This window comes from Simochromis diagramma, unplaced genomic scaffold (assembly GCF_900408965.1).
Source record: "Simochromis diagramma unplaced genomic scaffold, fSimDia1.1 OVJJ01000321.1, whole genome shotgun sequence".
Classification (NCBI taxonomy): domain Eukaryota; kingdom Metazoa; phylum Chordata; class Actinopteri; order Cichliformes; family Cichlidae; genus Simochromis; species Simochromis diagramma.
Genome location: NW_024386772.1, coordinates 6,348,243 through 6,366,280, shown reverse-complemented (window position 1 = coordinate 6,366,280; position 18,038 = coordinate 6,348,243). Strand labels below are relative to the sequence as shown.

Below are 18,038 nucleotides of genomic sequence, written 5' to 3'. Positions count from 1 at the left end.
AATCTAAAATTTTCCTACACGATCAGACAAGAGTATTTTTAAAGACGGGTTTTAGTAAGTAAGTAAGTTAGTTAGTAAGTAAGTTTTTCTAAATTAACCTCCCGAAAATCTTCCTAACATATGTTTCCCTCTAGTGTATGAACACCTGTAAGTGCTACCAGAAAAATAACAAAGTGAAACGTGAAAAAATAGTGTAAAGAATTAAAACTAGCCTCTTTTCTTTTTTAAAAATACACCGTAAATCTCCCGATAGTTTTACTATCCGGGCTTGAAATATGTATCATTATTTTATTTTATTTTATTTGTTAAATACAGCTGTTAGGGCTTTTCACATTAGTTGTAATATTTCCTCTCGCCTTTGAATGCATCATAATTAAACGTCCGCCCCTTCTTCTGCACGTCAGTTCCAACATGGCGGCGCCCCACGCTGTGGACGGGCTGGAGGGAGGCAGCGGCGAAACCGGGTTGACGCTGTCGGATTCATCTACCTGTGATGTGAAGAGACCTCAGTTCGGGACACGTTTCCTTACAGACCCACGACAGGTCTTCCAGCATAACGCATGGTCGGTATCTTTTATAAGAACTCCCCCCAATGGAGCAGACATATGTTCCTGTGCATCTCTGTCAAGGCTGCTCACTCGGACACTGTTATGACTTGCCATAGATTGTGTGTAGTTCTGCGAGCCGTTATTTTTTAACATTGACATTAATTTAATGTTAACATAACATTATGTAAACACTTAAAATAACATTAACTGAATATGGATTTCTTCTACAATGTAATCACGGGACATGGGTTGAACTGGTTGCTGAATAACATTCATAAAATTATTGCCAAGTATTTCTCTGCACCTGATTGGTCAGCCTTTCATATCTAAATACGGAGTTATTTAAAACATCTTTAACATGTAGCAAAGATTTGTGTAAAAATGTTCAGGCTACATGTCAAAGTACTTTGCAGATTTTATTACACCTGCTTACAACCCATCACCAATCTGAGTGAAAGTGTCATATCTTTAAGTATTTCAGGACTGAGAGTGTTTTTGTGTGCCACGTTGCTTTGGGATAATTGGGGTTTCTCACCATCAGGGACAATGTGGAGTGGACCGATGAACAAGAAGCAACCGCTAAGAAGAAAGTCTTAGAAAACAGTCAGCCGCTACCTCCAGAGAAACAAGGTTGCATCATTGCAGTTATACACATAAACCGCACAGTGTGACTGACAGTAAAGACCAGTAAGAGATGTATAGCTTATTAATCAGGAGGACAGCCATCCCCAATGTTGCATCCACTTTCCTTTCATTTTTTGTTTCTTGTGAAAGCGACCAGATCTCTGTTGCTGCTGTTAGCACAAAAAGATTGTAGCTGACATTAATTTGTAACCACTTTTTCCACCTTCAGCTTAACTTTACAGGTTATGAGATATTATAGTTTGTTTTTGTTTTTTTATTTTGTTTTTAAATAGACTTGCAAGAATTTCAGGCAAACTTTTATTCACCTTGTCATTATGAAGTATTATGTGTAGAATTTTGAGGCAAAAATTAAAGGCTGTAACATAACAAAATGTGAAACAGATGAAATGTTGTGAATACTTAGTGGATACACTGTGTATATAGTCTTATTAAGTACTTTAAAATGTTTTGTGGTGATTTGTAAGCAAGGCAACATAATGCTCCATTACTTAAACGCTTGCTTTACTTTGCTTTGCTTTACCTTTGCAGAGGAATACGACAGCCGGGCCAATGAGTACTGGAACGGCTTTTACACAATCCACGAGAATCGTTTCTTCAAAGACCGTCACTGGCTCTTCACAGAGTTCCCAGAGTTGGCCCCACAGTGCAGCCTGAACCATGAATCGCACCCTGGTGCCTCTGGTGCAGTAGAAAGTCAGCAGAACAGTCAGGATGGAGAGCAAAGCGGGGAACATGCAGCTTTGTCTCACACTGATGGTGACTTTCCTGGCTCGTCTGCCACCTATCGCATACTGGAGGTGAGACAGCATAACGAAAGCAAGTTAGGCTAAACTTAGCTAAATTTTCAGTTAAAGGTTTTAAGAGGATTTGTTGTCATGAAACAGTTTTACTGTTTTATTTATATAAAACTCTGTACAGGTTGGATGTGGTGTGGGAAATACAGTTTTTCCAATACTAAAGACCAACAAGTAAGTGCTGGCAAAACATTTCAATCTATGTTTAAAAAGCACACATCTTATTTATTCTCTTGCAGTATAATGTGCACCATAAAACAATAATTTGCCCTTTGCAGTGATCCAGGACTCTTTGTTTACTGCTGTGACTTCTCCAGCACTGCTGTGGAATTAGTCAAGGTGAGATAATGATGATGGGATCATGAAAGGATGATCATTTCTCAGGTTGTAATCTAGCTAATAAATTAAAACTGTCCTCTTGTCATCAGAGTAATCCAGAGTACGACCCAGGGCGTTGTTATGCCTTTGTTCACGACTTGAGCGATGTAGAAGCCAATTACCCCATCCCTGATGGAACCCTTGATGTTATAGTGCTAATCTTTGTTCTATCAGCTCTGCATCCCAAGAAGTATGAACTTCTTTTTTTTTTTCCCTCTTCCCTTTTGTCTTTCCTTTGGTTTCACTCGGTGGAAGTAATTAAATTGTCACTGCTTCTTATATTTTCACCCTAACTTCAGGATGCAAGCATCCATCAGTAGACTAGCACGCCTCCTGAAGCCCGGTGGAGTGATGCTGCTCAGGGACTATGGACGCTACGATATGGCACAGCTCCGCTTCAAGAAAGGTTAGGATAAAGTTCTGCAAGACACTGGGTTCAAAATTTTCCACAGTTTGGTCTTTAAAAAAATTTTTTTACCTGCTGTAACATGCTTTTTTTTTTTTTTTAGGTAATTCCAAATCTGTAAAACCCATGATAGTGAATTAGAAAAGTGGTTACGAAAATGAGTGAGAGATGGTCTTAAATATGTTTAAAATGCATTAAGAACTGCTTAAAATGCAAAAAGTAACAGTAAATCCAGCTGTGCAAGAAGTTCGAATTTGAGGTTTGAAAGGGCGATATATTAATGGATCCATGTATGTAATATTATTATGTAATATTATCATGTTCTGGCTTATTATTTACATGACAATGATATGTTATTTTCTACAAGTTGCTGGAAAATAATGTGCTTGTGGTTTGTTTGTTTTTTTAGGAAGGTGTCTCGCCGAAAACTTTTATGTCCGAGGCGATGGAACGCAAGTATATTTTTTTACTCAAGGTACAAAAAAGGTCTTAATAAAGATTTATTGGGGTTTATTTTTGTAGAGTTGCTTTCTGATGGTGTATCCAAAAAATATTTCTGTGCTCATTTTAGATGAGCTCCATGAGCTGTTCACTCAGGCTAAGCTGGAGAAAGTGCAGAACCTTGTGGACAGAAGGCTACAGGTGAACAGAGGGAAGCAACTCACCATGTACAGGGTGTGGATTCAGTGCAAGTACCGCCAGGCTCCAGTTTAGCCACCTGGGTGTGAAAGTGGGGAGAACCCACCTGACTTGACTGTCAACTACAGCCAAAATTTAGGAAGTGAAGAGAAGGTGGTGCTTGCTTTTTCCAGTGGGTGTATGGAGTGGACATGAAAAGCTTTGTGATGAAGGGAATGCAACAGAATATTTACATACTGTAAAGGTTTTACACTATCCCAGCTGCTGATGGACACTTTTTTTATGCGTAAGTTTCCTGATGGTGCAGCAGTCCTAGCTGCAATAGTCATGTCTTGTCACTTTCTTATGGAAGCCTGTTTCAGCCACTGGAAAGAAAAAAAAAATTACCAGGCAGAGCTAAGTCTAAATTTCAAGTTATCTCGAAATTTTAAGTTGGGTTGCTGAAAATTTCAATTTACTAACTAGATCTCTTAAAATATCACCTTTTAATAAGTCAAAAAATTCGAAGTACTAAATCAAAACTTTGACTTGAGAAAGACAAAAACTTTTTTTTCAGTGATTGTTCAGTTCAATTATTTAAGAAAGTGCTGGTTACCTGTATGTTTCTCTTCTGACATATTGTTCCTGATGTTTTGAAATAAACTGAATGATTTTTAAGATTTTCCCTTTTGTACATGCGAAATAAAAATAAATTTAAAAAAATGAAGTTTATTTTTAATTTAGTATTTAAAATACCTTGAAAATTTCAAGGTTGTGCTTTTTCCCGATGCTACTTTGCTTTCCATCTCACGTTTAGTGGTTGACTGGCTGGTTAGGAAAAAAGACAACAAATCAGTTAGCAATTGGTTATATTAAGTCCGTAAAGTATGTGGGTGTGAACACGATGGGAACTTTCTGATAAGTGATCCTTTTAGTAACTGTGGGTGGGCGCTGGTAAATTGTATTGTGTACAGAGGCATTTGCCATTGGTCCAGACAAGAGATTTGGAGCAGGCGTGGACTGGATGAAGGTGAAAATACTTGACCAATCTCACGAGAAAATATGAGATTTTACTGATTATTGTTTACATTGCAAAAAACATGAGAACCGAACCGAATCGATCCGGATTCAGCTGAAACGCCTGCAACAGCACAACTTCCGAAATAGATTGGTTTCTTCCCTGAAGCGAGGAAGGCGACTGGAGACGAACTTTGTTTTGGTCGAGCTGACACCCAGGACCCTAAATTCATCACATCACCGGGGGAGATAAAGATAGGGGGGTAACTAACGCTAGCTTAAAGACATCATTTATACCTGGTGAAAAACGCAGGATCTCGAGGGTCGCCATTGTGTGGAACGAGATAACCCGACCGATGCACGGTATGGTCCTCGGAGAGAGGGATGTGATGGGGATCCCCGCCTAACTGGTATAGAAAGGCGGGTTTGGGATACCCGGAGTTGTCGAGGCCTCCGAGGGAATCCTCCGTCGTCAACCCTGAGCTACGCAGCGCGCTCCCGTGTCTTGATCGTTGCAATAAGCACGCGAGGGACGCGGCTGTGGATGCGGCCTAGCCTGGGAGGGTCTGCCGAGAACAGGGGGAAACAACAGAGACAGTTTCGGGGTTAACAGGCCCTTCAGAGGACCGTGAAAATATTAAATTACAGTAAGTATTTCGGTTGGTTATCGAACAAAATGACATATCTGGGCATGCCTCTCGCTACATGGAGACTTCGTGGCACGAGCACCTGGCAAAACAGAACAGAGAAGATGCTTCTTTTTTGAGTTAGCCCGTTGGATACCTAACGCTAGCCATGTAATATGTTCGCAAAACCCCTTACTGTTTCGGGGTTCAATTTACTATTTATTTGCTTAAGCAGCCATTTGATCGAGCAGGAATAATCAACGTTTGTCTGTTCTGGGAGCATTAATTGTTTGTCAAAATCCAATCTTTATGTTACTAGCTAACGTTAACTGTTAGCTGCTGTATTGCAATGCTACGCTAAGTGATGTCCAACATCGGTAGACTTGTAGCTCATTTAGCTCATTTTTCAGTCTTGGCTGATTACTTCGCGGGTTATTCACAGGGGATCTTTTAGATCAATATGTTGTCATTATAACGTTGAGCCAGCCAAACCTGTAATGAGTAGAATTAAGGGCTGTTTGACGTGGATTGACATGGACACCACAGGTTGCACTTTTTATTTCAATCCATGCAATTCATAGATAACTGACTTGGAACACAGTATTGGGCGTGTAACGTTAACCTTTACACAAGCTAGCAAGCTGGACCCTTATTGTCTATTGTGGCCTTTTCCATTGCTGTGAGTGTACTTGGCAGCCCCTCCATTAGTGACCTTTCATAACTCCAGCGCCATGTAACTTAGGCCTATAATGCCAGGGCGTTATCACATGATGCTATAATTTCCAAGCAATCACTACACACATCTGGCCCACGTCTTTAATGCCTATTAAGTGTCTGTTATTAGCTATATGTTGGGCTAGATTTTGCAATATATTATTGAGTAACAAAGTTTTATGGCCGGTACTTGCTGAACACATGATGTATAACATTGTTGTCAAGCTTATTGATGACTCAGAACAGGAATTTTCCACATCCATATAGTTAAAAACAGCCATGAGTCATCACAAAAGATGGCTTTTGAAACAGTGAACCCTCACTCCCACTTGAATATTCCACACTCTTCAACACCTTCCTTAATCTGTGCTCTTGTCTCTGCAGCCATGATGGAAGAACTGCATAGCTTGGACCCCCGACGGCAGGAGCTGCTGGAGGCTCGCTTCACAGGGGTCGGTGTGGCAAAGGTTTGTGTTACAGCAGATGTCACAAAGGTGAAGCATCGGAAGTCTAGTCAGAGAGCTTATTAGAATTACAGATTTTCTTAATTAAACATTTTTGTGAATCTCTTCCCTTTCTTTGTCTAACTCAGCCTCAGTATCATTCTGCTGTTTGGCCTGGACAAGCTTGGCCCCACTCCTTTTCTTTGTCTGTCTCTGGAGAAGGTTGAGCTGTGTCTGTGTTTTTTGGCTGGTGTGATATGGCATCTCTCCCTGGCTCATGATGTAGCGGCTGTATATGCAAGTGGTGATGCCTGCCAAAAAGGCCACAGACGGGACAGGGGTGGTAGAGGGAGGAGGAGTGAAAGCAGAAGAGGAATGCAGAAATGGTTCTTGACCAGGTGTAAGTGAAGGCAGCATTTAGCCTCACACCCCTTTCTTGCTACATGGATGGAGCTGTCTTTGTGGAAGGTGATCTTGGAACAGTTAGGGAGTGAGAGTCAGCGCCAGGAGTGGGCCCTGTGCCAGCCATAGGCAGAGCAGAGCCCAGAGCATGGCATGGCTGCTGCCGCAGAGAAGATGGCGGCTCTTGCTAAGGCATCATGCCACAACCACCCTGTATGACAAGACAAGCAATGTGTGTGTGCGTGGGGGTTTAGAAAGTGAGGGACAAGTAATTCTACAAATCGCTCTGAAGAAATATGGGTTGGTGGTCTAAAAGCCTTCAATCTTACATAGAAGTTTTGAGTTTTTTCTTTGACCTTGGAAAGCCTCGTGGCACTGCTACTGTATTTGTTATCACTGACTTGGCATGAAAATTGTTGTCCTTTGCAGACAAAGATGTAGAGCACCTTTTGATAATGGAGCATAGGGGGGTTAGAATCTGTTGAAAAGTGCCCCCTTTTTTTGTAAAACAACCAAGATATGAATTTGGAGGGGGTTAAAAAGAAACCATCATTCGTAAATGATGCGAGGCATCTTTTCAATGTCTTTCTCTGGAGAGGGGCACTAGTTAAGACTATAGTGAACAGGAGAAAAATAGATGACATTATCTAAAGGTGACGGAGAGACAGAGGAATACATCCCCAGCAGCATGCCTAATGTTCAGCCATTTTAGGAGGGTTCAGTGAGAGAGCTCTAGTGTGCTCTGAATGACTAAGTATCTCTCCCTGATTGGACAGTGCCTCCTGAATTTTGATGTGAATCACTTGATTGACAGGCATCACCTAGGGAACCAGCATTAGAACCGATGCAGGTCTACATTCTGTGGGAAGTTAATGGTGATGGTATTTAGCCAAGCCTCCGCATCCTTTCCCTCAGTTTGTCACCCATTTTACTCTCTTTTCAAACTCGTTCTCTCTCGCTCTTGCTCTCTCTTTCTCTCACACACACGGGCATGCATTTTGAGGATGAAATTTTATTTCTACATGTCTCTTGCACCTTTTAAGCATATGTGTGGTTATTTGCTCTCTGTAAATTCTCTCATGTATTTTTACCTGATTTTTAATAGGGCTCAGGTCAGAATCAAAATGAGTCATCCAATCAGAGTCTATGCAGTGTGGGCTCTCTCAGTGACAAAGAGCTAGAGGTTAGTCTCAACCCTTGCAGTATTATTTTTTGTTGTTGTTTATGTTTTTGTTTTTTTAATGCCAACCCCATCTCTGGGTGTTACATTGTAATGCATTTGGCTGATGCATGCTACTTTCCTCACAGACTCCTGAGAAAAAGGCAAATGACCAGAGAGTGAGGAAACGCAAAGCAGACCACTTTGACAGCCAAGGTAGGATTGTCTCTGAGTTCTTTTTATCATGTATCCCACATTTCCTCAGCTTTTTCTGAACTCCTCGATTCTCTGTTCCAGCCAAAGCAGGAGCAAGAGGACATAAAATTAGTGATTATTTTGAGGTGAGTGGCAGAAAATGTTCTCCCTTTTTTTTGTGCTGGGAACGGCTAAGCTCTGGAATGCTTCAGTGTGGGGGGTATAATATTTCACATATCTTCTAACACCTTCTTATAGCCACCTTGGTCTTTTCCATTGAACTGCTTTTTTCTTTTTCTTCTTCCATTCGTTCTTCCTTTACCTGTCTATCAGTTTGCGGGAGGTAGCGGTCCTGGTACCAGCCCTGCCAGGGGAATTCCACCAGTGGTCCGCTCTTCCCCACAGCACTCTCTGTCCAACCCCCCTGTCATGGTGAGCATGTTTGCTCTATGGTCTTTCTTGTGCTTTTCTTTACTCTTATTTATTTATTTATTTATTTTTCAAATCTCAGCTCTTTCCATTGTCTCTTTCACTTGTCTTATTAAGAAGATATGAAGAATCAAATGTGGTCTATAAATGCCCCTGTACAGAATCTGTGTTTGGTGCAGTACAATGCAGTTAGCAGTTAAAACCAAGGGGAAAAAAAAGTATTGAATGAGAAATGGCTTATTTAGTACCGTTTGTCAAACATAAAGGCAGCTATTAATGTTATAATCAAAAAGAGTTTAGATAAACCTGTTGCACATTTGCTACTTTTGTAAACCAGAGGCCGTGCATCTCTCCAAGTAAAATGAATTGTTTAATACACCTGAGCTTCTTTTTGTCATCCAAAACTTTAGACTTGCCTATTTTATCTCATATGCTTCTCGTTTACTCTCAGATTGCGGTTTCCATAAATGTTCTTGTTCCAGATTGCTACCATGTTTTATCACAACTATTGTGATGAAGGCGACTGATGAGTGTTTCTATCTTCCAGGTGCAGCAAGGAAGCCCGTCATCCGTCAGCTCCAACACAGAACACTCCTCTTGTTCACTGAAGCCTCCTTCTCTTCACGTGCTCCACAAAGCCACACAGGTACTGGACACTCTCTTCCAGCTGGTTGTTTGTCTGATTTAACTCTTATTTGAGTTGTAAGTTGGTAAATAGTCAGCATATGTACCAACAAGTCACAAGCAGTCATTATAAGATGGAAGATATTGTTAGATGAAACTACTTGTTGCACTGCATTTCACTGTGATGTAGACTGAGCCAGCATTAACCGACACTTTTGTGCTCAATGTACCCTTTAGTCTGACCTTACTATAGAGAAACTAACAGCAATGGAGAACAACAAGAACTCTGACCTGGAGAAGAAGGAGGGCCGCATAGACGATTTGTTGCGGGTACTAATCTCATTACACTTCACCCCTGCTACTCTGCTTGCAATTTTCATTAGTTTTGAGAATATCATGTTTTCTGTCTTGGTTTTTTTTCACTCAAGGCATGTTAGAGTTGACATTTCTGCTTTTTATAAACAAGTATTATTTTTGTTCATTCTTCATATATGAACGTTTTTGTGCTTGATTATATGTTCTCTTCCAGGCCAACTGTGATCTGAGGAGGCAAATTGATGAACAACAGAGAATGCTAGAGCGATACAAGGAACGTTTAAATAAGTGTGTGACCATGTCCAAGAAGCTTCTGATTGAAAAGGTATGTTTATGCATTGATGTAATTTTAAACTATTAGTTTCCAAAGTGAATAAGTCATTAAATTAATGAGCTACTTGAACAAATCCTGAAATACGGCACTTCACAATAAATATTCCAGCTTTAATGCCTGCCTTTCTTCCCTCCCCTTATTCCAGTCTAAACAAGAGAAGATGGCATGTCGGGATAAAAGTATGCAGGATAGGCTTCGACTGGGTCATTTCACCACAGTGAGACACGGTGCATCTTTTACTGAGCAGTGGACAGATGGATATGCTTTCCAAAATCTTATCAAGTGAGGCTCTTCGTGTTTAATGCATTAAGTATTTGTGCTAGTTTAAATGTCAAAATCCAACTGGAAAAATTATTTTCTTTGTTTTTCCAGCATTTGTAGCAAGCAGAATCATAGTTTGAATGCTTTGTTGTGTCAAACACATTTGCTTTCCTAACAGGAGCACCTTATACTCTCTGTAGGCTCCCATTGTTAATCTTTTTGTATTATATATTTATTTTAGTTTATTTTATTATTCATATTATTCTCTGTGTGGGGATTATGCTGGAGCGGCTAGGGGATGAAGGCCAGGTTGGTGAACGATGGGAGAAGAAAGCAGAGGAATAGAAAGCAGAGGAATAGAAAAAGAAAAGGGACAGAAAGAAAGAGAGAACTCAAATGATACACAGCACATGAAAGACAAAACAATGGGAGGTGCACGGTCCATTTTTCCTGCTAATGTATTGTCTATTTCCAGACAACAGGAAAGAATCAACTCCCAGCGAGAGGAGATCGAAAGGCAGAGGAAGCTGCTAGCCAAACGCAAGCCACCCTCCATGGCTCAGACTCCACCACCAAGCCTTGAGCAAAACAAACGCAAAAGCAAGGCCAATGGAGCAGAAAGTGAAGCGTATGATGCTTTTGTTAATTTCTTTTCTCTTTTATACCAGATATCATCCCTCTGTATATTTATTTGGAGCCGCCTTTTTTATTTTTTCTTCTTTTTTTTTGGTCTTGCAGGTTATCACAGGCAGAGTACCATGAGCAGGAGGAAATCTTTAAGCTAAGATTAGGCCATCTGAAAAAGGTAATCCTCCATGTTTTTGATGCCAGTTGCTCATTATGGACCTTTTCGTTAGTTGTTTTGTTTTGTTGCACAGCTTCTGACACTTATATTTTGTTTTGCAGGAAGAGGCTGAGATCCAAGCAGAGCTAGAGAGATTGGAGCGAGTGCGAAATCTTCACATACGCGAGCTGAAAAGGATCCATAATGAAGATAATTCCCAGTAAGATTTCTTAGTGCCATTTCAGACATGGAGTACAGTCAAGCTCTGAAATTTTCTGGGGATATGTTTCTAGAGTACCTGTGAATTTAATAAAAATAAAAGGCCTATAAGTGCCTATTTTTATTGTCGTTCAAAGAGCCATAAAGATTTGTGGAGGATATTTGCCATTTCTGCAAAATTGCAGAATGTCTACGAACGCTTATTAGTTAGGTTCTAAGGAAAAATTCACGAATGACTGAGGCCATGAACTCTGAACTGTGACTTTGCAGGGGTACCATGTACATAGCATTGCTGTTAAAGTGACACCTTAGTCATTCATAGATAAGGTGACTTTAATTTTAATGTGTTCATACATTCCAAATCCATTTGATTAATTCCTGAACTTCACCTGTGATAATATATGCAGTTTTTTACCCTTTGTTCTCTTACTAAAAATGAATAGAGCAAAATTTGTTTATTGTGCATACAGACACAGAGTGAGTGAAGTAAGGAATCCTTGTTTTGGAGAACCAAGCTGTATAAAAATAAAATGTTTTATGATGACCAAAATTGTAAATCTAATCTGATTATACATTGGTATTGACAGCACTGTAAGATGGACTGTTATAACCTAAAATAAGTAATGATAGTTAGATGGTTTAAAAGGCTGTGTTCAAATAATTGATTAGGGTTGTACCCATTTCAGATTTCACTTCCTGAATTTCGTTTTTTTACTTATATTGGTGTCTAATCCTTTGAAAGCCTATTTGTCAGTGTAACTGGCTTCACTCCAAGTTCTATGTTAAAACGGATAACAAGTTTCTGGCTCCAGGTCAGTAATGTTGCTTTGTTACCAGATTGTTTAGTTGGGGTAAAATGCCCTCAGTGTTGGAAAGTTCTTTTTGTTTTCTTCATCTCTCTCCTCCACCAAAATAATCTGAGGTGTCAGTCTGCTCCTAATACTTTTTTTTTTTTTTTTTTTTTTTTTTTTTTTTTTAAACTCCGTTCTGTGCAGATTCAAAGATCACCCTACGCTAAATGACCGATACCTGCTACTCCATTTACTTGGACGGGGAGGTTTCAGTGAAGTTTACAAGGTGAGTGAGTAATGAGGAAAGAGACTGATCAGTCTTTCTTTCTTTTCTTGCATTTTCATATATTTTTTTTTTTGTCCGTGTTTTGCTGCCTTTACAGCATTTTCAAGTAAACGATTACTTGAATGTTTAAAAACGAAATAAATTAATAAACAGGACTTAAATCTGAAGTTCTACTTTACCTAATGAAGCAATGGCTGCTACAGATGCTTACTGATTCACTTTTTTCCAGGCCTTTGACCTAACAGAGCAAAGGTACGTTGCGGTCAAAATTCACCAGTTAAACAAGAACTGGAGGGATGAGAAGAAGGAAAATTATCACAAGTGAGTGCTTTGCCATTTTGAGGCAATACTTTGGTATATTTAACACAGCTTTGACTGATCTTCTGTGGCATTTTAAAGTCACTTCATTTTAACTTCATTGCATAAATCCTTTATTTTCAGACATGCTTGCAGAGAATATAGAATCCATAAAGAGCTGGACCACCCACGAATAGTTAAACTCTATGACTACTTTTCACTTGACACTGACTCGTAAGTCATTGCTTTTAAAACAAATACTTGAAACTTGCACCACATTCTGCCAAGGTGCTTAAACACTTCGTCTTTGTTTTGAAACAGGTTCTGCACAGTCCTGGAATATTGTGAGGGTAATGACTTGGACTTCTACCTGAAGCAGCACAAGTTAATGTCAGAGAAAGAGGGCCGCTCCATCATCATGCAGATCGTTAATGCCCTCAAGTACCTCAATGAGATCAGACCGCCCATTATCCACTACGACCTTAAACCCGGTAAGTCTTCACTTTTGCTCTTGCATTGTTAGAGCTTGGCACATTTCTTCTTTATGTTCAATAAATAGTAATACCATCAGTAAAATTAACTACTTGCCTTCCTGCTGCAGCAGTTTTTAAACTGCCTAATAGAGTGCACCGCACTGGTTATTAACAAGGAGCAAACCCTCATTCATTCATAACCAAGTAACTTTTTTTCCTTCTTTTCTTTTTTTTAAATACCTTAATCAGTAAAAAAAAACCCTCTAAGATTAGCAATGTGTTTTACAAGAGTGTTGTGGGTTGACTTAGGTGTCATTAACCTGGCATGTGTTTTGATGTTGGAAGAAACTGGAGGTTCTAGAGAGAGCCTGTGCAAGCACAAGGAGAAACATGAAAACTCCAGAGAAAGACCCTGCCTGGGTTTGAACTTTTTGTGGAATAGAAGTGCTAAACATAGATCCACTGTGCTAGCTGCCATCTTATTTTATATTGGATATTTTCTTTCGTGCCTGTGAATCTTTTCCCCTCTCTTTTCAGGTAACATTCTGTTAGTGAACGGCACTGCTTGCGGGGAGATCAAGATCACAGACTTTGGCCTGTCAAAGATCATGGATGATGACAGCTACAACTCGGTGGATGGGATGGAGCTGACTTCACAGGGAGCAGGGACGTACTGGTAAGATTTGCGCTGAAAGATAACGGTGTTTAGAAAAGTCAGAAACTAATGTACATGAGTGGAAAACAAGTCTTATCGAGCCTGCTGTTAATTGTTAAAACTTGTATAAAAAGTAGCCAATGAATTTCTGCAGATAAGTAGGAGAGAAATTTTCACACAACAGCTATCCGGTCTTTAAATGATGACGTGATGAATACTGCTTCCGGGCCCAAAGTAGTCTGCATTTACTAAGGCTGCTTTTTAACGTGTTTTAGTGCTCTGTATCTTGTTCTATTTAATTTCAACAAGCCCCTAAAAACAGTCAGTGATCACTGTCGGCTTCTCTCGCTTTTTATTACTGCTAATCATTTTAAAGCTACGTTTTTAAACCCTTACGATGTAACTACAGCCCAGCCCATGCAGCAGTATATTGACTAACCTCGTATTGTGGATGGGTTATCTCAGTTGTTCTCCTGACTGAAATTTGGTCCATTTACAGCATCCTGCCATCCGAGTGCATTTGCCACTAACCATTGGGAACCCTCACATTAACGTTTATCGAGTGGAAAAAAGTCCTTGTTCGTTAGCGTTCGCCCTCCAGCCTCACTGTTTATATTATGCTAACATAGCTGTGTCGCTAGCGATCACGTAGCACATCATTATATACCAGCTAGCCCAACTTCAGTAACCCTACAAATGTCACTGCTGTTTACTTTCCTGTCTTCATTTATGTTGGAGGTGATAGCAGAGCTGTACGTGTTATTTTTTTTCCAGAAATCTCTCAGTCAGAACATGGTATATTATATTTAGATGGAAGCTAGCGAGCTAACTTCCTGCTAACTTCTAACTCTGTTAAATTTCATAAATTCTGTTTTCATGGATGCCTGGATGTTAAATTTAACTGTTACACCCGGTAAAGCAGCAACGCTGATCATTTTATTACAGATGAAAGAATTTAGACAGTTTTTCAACTCTTAGTAATGCTGCAGTAATCATTTGACTTGGTGACCTGCAGCGGAGTTTGGGCCCAGACATGGCTAATGACGTCAGACTTGAAGACTGGATTGGTAAAGAGAAACCATAGAGTGTTTCTGGTAGGTGGGACGTTGCTAAAATATGACACAGCTGCACAATGAAAGCTGAGCAGGCTTATAGTCAATGGAGACGGGAATTTTGTCAGATTGTCCAGCACACTGTCTGGATTGTCTGAAGGTAATGAAATTGCAAAGGAGTGAAATTAAGGGGCACTTGCAGTCACTTATGTTGAATAACTGCATTTCTTCTTAATATTGGCAGGGTAGAAATATTCAGTGTTTGTGTCATTGTAGTTGAACGGTCGAGGAATAATACCATAACAATGGAGAAAAATGGAGAGAAAACATAATCGGGATAATGCATGTAAAACAAAAAACTGAAGTGAGGTTGTGGCTAAAAAGCATTTAAAGCAGTCCTCTACTCGTAGTAGTTGTAATGTTTTTGTGGTTTTTGTTAATGGCTGTTTCTGCAGTTCTGGTTTGTGTATAAGTGCATATGTAAAGGTCATCTTGCAATTTAACTCTGATTGCCTGGTTTTTATTTAGAGTGCAATGTTTATTTAAATAATTGCTATGCTATTGAATGCACCTTGAAAGTCCAGACAGTATAATTGGGCTTGCTGAAATTCATGAATATTAACATGGCTCCCGTCTTCTTTTTTAGGTACCTTCCCCCAGAGTGCTTCGTTGTTGGCAAGGAACCACCCAAAATCTCCAATAAAGTTGATGTGTGGTCTGTGGGAGTCATTTTCTACCAGTGTTTGTATGGCCGCAAGGTAGGAAACTCGCGCTGAATAAACATTTTAATAAGACAGCTGAGCTGCAATTGGCATAATTTTAGATTTTTTTTTTTTCACATTTATTTTTAGAGAAAAGAAACTTAGTGTAACTGCACTGTATAACAGCGCATGTGCATTATTTATATTCAGTTTTTGTAGATCAACTTGGTATTGTTGGTTTGGTTTTTTTTGGTTTGTTTCCATCATCCATTTAATATCCCAGAAATATTGGTGTTATTTCCTTCTATGTTTATAATTTATGCCTCTTTGTTTATCTATTTGTATCTCTAGTTCTACACTTCATTTTATTTGCTTTGTTGTCTGTTGTATGTGTGCTGCTATGACAACTCAATTTCCCTCTGGGATTAATAAAGTTTAGCTGATTCTTATCACATTTAACACATTCTAAATGGCACGTAGAGACTGACCTGGCTCAGGCAGAAGCAGTGTTTGTGCATGGCTACATTTTATTTCATTAAAGCTAACATACTGTCCAACAACAACACAAAAAATATCAGCACAAACATTTACACTTGTAACTTTCAAATATATCTGTAGACCATTCTTTTTAAAAGGTAAACTGCACATTTGGTAGTTTCTCATCCTTATTCCTCAAATTAACCCCTTAGAAATATATTGCAAATGCCTCCCAAACTGTTTTCACTTTCCTGTGTCAAAAAAAGCCTTTTTTGTTTTGTTTTGTTTTAACTGCTTTTTGCTTTTGCAGCCTTTTGGCCACAATCAGTCCCAGCAGGACATTTTACAGGAAAACACCATCCTGAAGGCGACAGAAGTTCAGTTTCCCCCTAAACCTGTAGTCACACCTGAAGCTAAGGTATTGCACTCATGATTTTTGGCTTTGCATTTTCAAATACTTCAACTGTAATGCTTTTTTTTTTTTTTTTTTTTTCTTTCTCTCCCCTTAAAATCTCTGCAGTCAAGTGCACGTACTGTCCTTACACCCTGTTTTTTGTTCACTTTCCAGGCCTTTATAAGGCGCTGTCTAGTCTACCGTAAGGAGGACCGCATCGATGTGCACCAGCTGGCCAGTGACCCCTTCCTTATGCCCCACATCCGCAAGTCAGTGGCCTCGTCGGGCACCTCAGGCATGGCAATGGCTTCCACATCCAGCTCCTCCAACAGCAGCGCCTCAAACTGAGCCCACGCCCCTTAACTGACTAGTGAACTGAATTCTTTTAAAAGGGTGGGGTGGGGCGGGAGCGACGCTATACTGTGTCACCCCCCTCCTAACAGCATCCCACCTTGCCATGAAATGCCCAAGGGGAAACTGGTCAGATGGCAGCAAGGGGTGGGTGAGAAGTCATGGATGGTTTGGGGAGACAACATGTCACCCTTCATCCCTCTCATATCCATCTACCCCAGCCCACCTGTCCTGCTTTCTCAAAAGGGTGACATGACATCGTTCTAGGGGTCAAAGCCCTGGATGACTCACATAGCAAGGGGCGAGTTTTTTGCAGCGTGTTGGTGAAAAATGGGGTTCAATGTTCCGGAGCTTTCTTTTCTGCTTTAGGGAAAAAAAAGAGAAAATAAAATGAAGTATAGAACTGCTTCAGCTTGGCCAGATGGAAAGGACTGTGGAAGACCTCATACCTATACACACTCACAGATACATCCATGCATGAGCCATTCTGGTCCAAGGTAGTCTGAATTCCGCTAGCTCAAATATTTTTGTTTTCATTTCCCTGAACTTAACTGAGGGAACCAGTCGGGGGGCTGTTATTGTATTGAACCCTAAATATCTGTGGCACTATGTCATTCAACCTGCTGTTCTGGGAACCCTTGCCTCGAATAAATTCCAGACCTGAATAGTTTGTGACGAGGAGGGACAGAGTTGACAGTCTCATGTACCCCCCTCCCTCGCATATCCTCGTCAAACTCCTGTGACCAAAGCGTATAACTTCCAGATGGTGGCAGTGTTTCACCTCTGTTTTTATAATGAATGGTTTTAGAGTTGTGCTACTTGATATGGGGTGGAAGCTGTTGAGAAGAGATCCCTTTTTAACATTTTTTTTTTTTTTACTTCTCAATTTAAACCAGTTTAATGGGGAAAACTGTTGTTTTTCAAGTTGCCTTTAATTAGAACTGTTAATGTTTTGTTTGCCCCCTTCCCCACTCCCCCACCATAAACACACATATTTATTTAGGTATGTTTGAATTTATTTTTGGCCAATAAAATGCAAGGGACTGGTTTACTTTATAGTACTGTTGGGGGAGATTGGGCCTTAGCAGAAAGTTGCATAAAACATTAAATACTATTGGTTAAAATGTGTCTGTTGTTCTTGTTTTCTGTGTGATGGGGTTACCATCGCATCTTTCTTTCTATCTTCATTTTAAATGCAGGTGTATTCGTGAGCATATGTATCTTTTTAATTATTTGTCCCTTCGATGTTCCTTTAGAATCGATTTAATTGACTATGAATGAAATTTGCATTCAGCCCCATTTGGCTGCAGATGGGTTGAGTCACTATTTCCAGTCATTATGCAAATACTGTTTATAAAGTTAGGGAAACCTGCAGTCATAAAGTATTTTTTCCCCACTGAAAATGCTACGTCCAGATGAACGTAATCAACTTTTTGGGACTTATAATTTATTCTTCAATAATTGTGCAAATGAAACAGGGTTTTCAAAACATAAAATTGAAAGCTCAGATTATTATTTATACATTTTTATTAGCACTACTTTGCGGTCAAAAACACTGAATATGTGTATAATTTATTAAAAATGTAGATATCGGCCTTGTTACTTTTTAAAAAATTATTGTTTTTAGATTACAAAGACAGCACATTGTCC

General features: G+C 39.7%; 2 protein-coding genes across 6 annotated transcripts; both read left to right on the top strand.

The window, feature by feature from the left end:
• Nucleotides 1–387: 387 nt before the first annotated feature.
• Nucleotides 388–3,782, top strand: mettl2a (methyltransferase like 2A). The gene is made up of 9 exons (XM_040045319.1): nucleotides 388–563; nucleotides 1,090–1,178; nucleotides 1,722–1,990; nucleotides 2,112–2,161; nucleotides 2,266–2,326; nucleotides 2,416–2,555; nucleotides 2,665–2,771; nucleotides 3,181–3,246; nucleotides 3,343–3,782. The coding sequence occupies exons 1-9, from the start codon at nucleotides 412–414 to the stop codon at nucleotides 3,483–3,485; spliced, it is 1,077 nt and encodes a 358-aa protein (XP_039901253.1). The 5' UTR covers nucleotides 388–411; the 3' UTR covers nucleotides 3,486–3,782.
• Nucleotides 3,783–4,316: 534 nt separating this feature from the next.
• Nucleotides 4,317–17,516, top strand: tlk2 (tousled-like kinase 2). Of its 5 annotated transcripts, none has more exons than XM_040045286.1 (21): nucleotides 4,317–4,419; nucleotides 6,131–6,240; nucleotides 7,697–7,774; nucleotides 7,900–7,966; nucleotides 8,048–8,091; nucleotides 8,279–8,377; nucleotides 8,922–9,020; nucleotides 9,236–9,328; nucleotides 9,528–9,638; nucleotides 9,793–9,929; nucleotides 10,384–10,536; nucleotides 10,647–10,713; nucleotides 10,815–10,912; nucleotides 11,907–11,988; nucleotides 12,218–12,309; nucleotides 12,430–12,519; nucleotides 12,607–12,776; nucleotides 13,296–13,434; nucleotides 15,112–15,223; nucleotides 15,954–16,061; nucleotides 16,212–17,516. In XM_040045286.1, the coding sequence occupies exons 2-21, from the start codon at nucleotides 6,133–6,135 to the stop codon at nucleotides 16,383–16,385; spliced, it is 2,121 nt and encodes a 706-aa protein (XP_039901220.1). In that variant the 5' UTR covers nucleotides 4,317–4,419; nucleotides 6,131–6,132; the 3' UTR covers nucleotides 16,386–17,516. The 5 variants fall into 5 exon arrangements, with proteins under 5 accessions (XP_039901220.1, XP_039901234.1, XP_039901216.1 ...); XM_040045300.1 differs by having other exon boundaries at nucleotides 4,319–4,419; nucleotides 6,131–6,213; XM_040045282.1 differs by lacking the exon at nucleotides 4,317–4,419 and adding an exon at nucleotides 4,431–5,053.
• The last annotated feature ends 522 nt before the right edge of the window (nucleotides 17,517–18,038 follow it).